Source organism: Hydra vulgaris, chromosome 06 (genome assembly GCF_038396675.1).
Source record: "Hydra vulgaris chromosome 06, alternate assembly HydraT2T_AEP".
Taxonomy (NCBI): Eukaryota; Metazoa; Cnidaria; class Hydrozoa; order Anthoathecata; family Hydridae; genus Hydra; species Hydra vulgaris.
This window is the reverse complement of record NC_088925.1, coordinates 47,242,309-47,247,330: the sequence shown is the minus strand read 5'-3', so window position 1 is coordinate 47,247,330 and position 5,022 is coordinate 47,242,309. Positions and strand designations below refer to the sequence as shown.

The window sequence follows — 5,022 nt, the reverse complement described above, 5'->3', positions numbered from 1 at the left end:
AATTCAAAACATTATATCATGAGATTAAAAAACGCTTATTGGCTGAAATTATTAGTGTATGTTCCTTAATCATTAGGATTTCAGATGTACTAAAATGATCAACTAAGAATAGTTTTATCAATTTTTATAACAAAACGCCTGTTTTTTCTTATGTATAAATTTGTGATTTTTTTAAATATTGTCTCTCGTTTTTGGTACTTTAATTATTTTTTCATTGTTTTAGTAGAAATGAATGAAAATAATGTAATGAAGCAATAACCAAAAATGTTTGAGTTTAAACCAAAATTAATCAAGAAACATTGTTTTGAATTTTTTTCTAATTTGCCCTTTTTATCAATGATTTTGTTGAAAGTTGCCTCGAATATGATTTATTTATAGTTTTTTTTTAATGAAATTTGAGTTTCTTATATCATTAAAAATACAATAAAATATATATGAACCGTTGCAATTTATTATATTAAAAATTCATTTTTTTCTATATGAACCACCTTAAGTAAAAATGCAAAACCAGGTTACCAGGGATATTGTTAAAAAATATGTCATATAAGGAGCCTGGTTTTCTGACAGTGAAGCTGTTTGAGCCACTTTGCTTTGCAGTTCTATAGTGGAAAAACGGGTTTTTGCAGTGGATTGTATTAAACAGATCAGAAGAGGTTTCAACAAAGCAGAAACGTTTATCCGAGAAAGGACTCATTCTTCGCATTTAAACATAGATGCAAAGAATCTCACTGAGTTGTGTTCTTGGACTCATAATGTATTTGAGTCAAGTCAAACATGTAGCTTTACAACTGAGACAATAGTTGATTTTAAGTTATATCCTATGGTTGTTGACTCCATAACATGCCACACACAAAGTATTGAGCGGGCTGTTAAACAAACAACCAGAGCTTGTGCTGCTTTTGAAATATATTTATAGTTTATTATTTTCTTGCAATAATAACAAAATGTATATGAAAAATATCTTTTTTTTGTATTGTACAAATTAATGCGTAAAAAATCTTTTTTACAATTATCAGTGAGGTATAGATATAATCTAATACACTTTGGAACACAAGTGAACACATTTATAATTATATACAAAAAATGATTAACACGTTTACTTTGAGGTAAATAGAGTTTTAGTTGCTACATCTTGCAACATTGCGCACTGTTAAGCTCAAAAGCTGAAGACATTTTTTAGAAACCTCGCTTCGACGACGTTTTACTATTTGGTATTGATGTAAATTAAAAATGCCAAAAAATTTGTCAATGAGTTCTGTTAATTTTTATAAAATGAGGATAATAAAAATATGTTTATTCTTAAATTTGAGAACTGACAACCTGTAATAGCTCTACCGCACATCAACTCGTATGGAAATAACCAACATTAAGGTTGTCACTTAAGTTAGTTCTTTGTCTTGAATTCTAGCTTTGACGTGTTCAATTGTATCAGCAGGATCAACCTCCAACGTGATGGTTTCACCAGTAAGAGGTTTCACAAATATTTGCAATTTTCCTTTTCTTCGAAAAAAAGAAGATGAAGGGTACCTGCTTCATAAATGTTGTAGTCGCTTAATGTTCTATCATCTTTTAATTGCTTACCAGCAAAAACTAAACGCTGCTGGTCTGCTGGGATACCATCTTTGTCTTGAATTTTAGCTTTGACGTTTTTAATTGTATCAGCAGATTCAAGCTCCAACGTGATTGTTTCACCAGTGAGAGGTTTCACAAATATTAGCATATTTTCTTTTGATCAAAGAAAAAGAAGAAGAGTATCTCCATCTTGAATGTTGTAGTAGCCTAATGTTCTATAATCTTCTAACTTCTTATCAGCAAAAACTAAATGCTGTTGGTCTGGTGGGATAACTTCTTTGTCTTGAATTTTAGCTTTTATGTTTTTAATTGTATCAACAGATTCAAACTCCAACGAGATGGTTTCACGAGTGAGAGATTTCACAAATATTTTCATATTTCTTCCTAATCGTCGAAAAAGACCAACGGTTGCTCCTTTATAAATGTTGAAGTCGTATAATGTTCTATCTTCTTCTAATGGTTTACCATAATAAGATAAACGCTGCAGGTCTGCTTGGATACCTTCTTTGTCTTGTATTTTGGCTTTTACGTTTTTAATTGTAGCTTTATAATCAATCTCGAACGAAATGGTTTTACCCCTAAACTGTTCCACAAATATTTGCATTTTTCCGTTTAATCGAAGAAAAAGATGAAGGGTATCTCCGACATGAATGTTGTAGTCGCCTAATGTTTTGATATCTAAATGCTTATCAGCTAAAAGTAAACGCTGCTGGTCTGGTGGGATACCTTCTTTGTCTTAAATTTTAGCTTTTACGTATTTAATTGTATCAACAGAATCAAGCTCCAACGTGATTGTTTCACCAGTGAGAGGTTTCACAAATATTTGCATAATTTCTTTTGATCGAGGAAAAAGAAGAAGAGTATCTTCCATTTGAATATTGTAGTCGCTTAATGTTCTATTATCTTCTAACTGTTTATCAGCAAAAACTAAACGCTGTTGGTCTGGTGGGATATCTTCTTTGTCTTGAATTTTAGCCTTTACGTTTTTAATTGTTTCATCAAAATAAATTTCCAACATGATGGTTTTACCAGCAAAAGGTTTCACAAATATTTTTATATTTCTTTCTAATCGATGAAGGCAAAGGGTATCTCCCACATGAATGTTGTAGTTGCCTAATGTTCTATCATCTTTTAACTGCTTACCAGCAAAAACTAAATGCTGGTGGTCTGCTGGGATACCTTCTTTGTCTTGAATTTTAGCCTTTACGTTTTTAATTGTCTCAGCAGACTCAAGCTCCAACGTGATGGTTTTACCAGTGAGAGGGTTCACATATATTTGTATATTTACTTTTGATCGAAGAAAAAGAAGAAGAGTATCTCCAATTTGAATGTTGTAGTCGCTTAATGTTCTATCATCTTCTAACTGCTTATCAGCAAAAACTATACGCTGTTGGTCTGTAGGGATCCATTCTTTGTCTTGAATTTTAGCTTTTACTTTTTTAATTATATTAGCAGATTTAACCTCAAACGTGATGGTTTTACCATTGAAAAGTTTCACAAATACTTTCACATTTCTTTCTAATCGATGAATAAGGCGAATGGATACTCCTTTATGAATGTTGCAGTCGTATAATGTTCTATCATCTTCTAATGGTGTATCAGCATAAATTAAACGCTGCAGGTCTGGTGGGATACATTCTTTGTCTTGAATTTTAGCTTTTACGTTTTCAATTGTATCTTTAGAGTCTACCTCCAACATAATGGTTTTACCATTGACAGGTTCCACAAATATTTGCATTTTTTCTTTTAATCGAAGAAAAATATGAAGGGTATCTCCCCCATGAATGTGGTAGGCGCCTAATGTTCTATTATCTTCTAATTGCTTATCAGCAAAAACAAAACGCTGCTGATCTGGTGGAATACCTTCTTTGTCCAGAATTTTAGCATTTACGTATTTAATTGTATCATCAGAATCAACCTCCAACGTGATGGTTTTTCCATCGATGGGTTTCACAAATATTTTTATGTTTCTTTCTAATCGATGAAGACGAAGGGTATCTCCCACATGAATGTTGTAGTTGCCTAACGTTTTATCATCTTTTAATTGCTTACCGGCAAAAACTAAACGCTGATGGTCTGGTGGGATACCTTCTTTTTCTTGAATTTTAGCCTTTACGTTTTCAATTGTATCAACAGATTCGAGCTCCAACGTCATGGTCTCACCAGTGAGCGGTTTCACAAAAATTTGCATATTTTCTTTTGATCGAAGGAAAAGAAGAAGAGTATCTCCTACTTGAATGTTGTAGTCGATTAATGTTCTATTATCTTTCAACTGATTATCAGCAAAAACTAAATGCTGTTGGTATCGTGAAATACCTTCATTGTCTTGAATTTTATCTTTTACGTTGTGAATTGTGTCAGCAGGTTTAACCGTCAACTTGATGGTTTTACCATTGAAGAGTTTCACAAATATTTTTACATTTCTTCCTAATCGATAGATAAAGTGAATGGTTACTCCTTTATGAATGTTGTAGTCGTATAATGTTCTATCATCTTCTAACGGTGTATCAGCATAACGTAAATGCTGCAGGTCTGGTGGGATACCTTTTATGCGTTGAATTTTAGCTTTTACGTTTTTAATTGTATCATCAGAATTAACCTCCAACGTGATGGTTTTACCAGCAATTGCTTTCACAAATATTTTTATATTTCTTTTTAATCGATGAAGACGAAGGGTATCTCCTACATAAATGTTGTAGTTGCCTAATGTTCTATCATCTTTTAATTGCTTACCTGCAAAAACTAAATGCTGCTGGTCTGGTGGGATACCTTCTTTATATTGTATTTTAGTTTTTACAATGTCAATTGTATCACCAGGTTTAACCTCCAATCTGATGGTTTTACCAGTGAAGGGATTCACAAATATTTGTATACCTCCACTTATTCGATGAACAAGATAAAGGCAATCTTCCTTTTGAATGTTGTAGTCGCTTAATGTTCTACCATCTTTTAATTTCTCACCAGCAAAAAAAAACAGCTGCTGGTCTGGTGGAATACGTTCTTTGACATGTACATTAACTTTTACATTGTCAATTATATCAGCAGGTTCAACTTCAAGTGTGATGGTTCTACCAGTTTGGGTTTTCAGAAATATTTGCATAAAAGTGTTGTTGACACTCGTTGTTTCGTAACTACCCAACCGCGTACCAAAAATTATTGATTGCTGACATGATGGTATTGCTAAACAAATATCATGTATTTAAATTAAAAATACAAAATTTTTTAAAACGTATATTTAAAGTCATCTTTTAATATTTAACGTTATTTAATAAAAAATTTTTTCAGGTACTTGTGTTCCAATCAATTTTTCACTATGATTACCTCTCAAATTATACACTATGATTTACCCTAAGTATTAGGGATAGAGCGGGGCATATAGGGACACTTAAGAAACAAATGCTAGTTGCAGATAAACTAATCATTGATAACATTGTTTTTTACAAACTGCCT

The 5,022-nt window shown here is 32.1% G+C and overlaps 1 protein-coding gene across 1 annotated transcript; it reads right to left on the bottom strand.

Moving 5' to 3' along the window:
• Positions 1-1,379: 1,379 nt before the first annotated feature.
• LOC136081447 (polyubiquitin-A-like) lies at positions 1,380-4,672 on the bottom strand. Its single transcript, XM_065798762.1, is given in 2 exon segments — positions 1,380-1,508; positions 1,511-4,672. Coding segments are annotated over 2 exon segments (3,291 nt in total).
• Between the last annotated feature and the right edge of the window lie 350 nt (positions 4,673-5,022).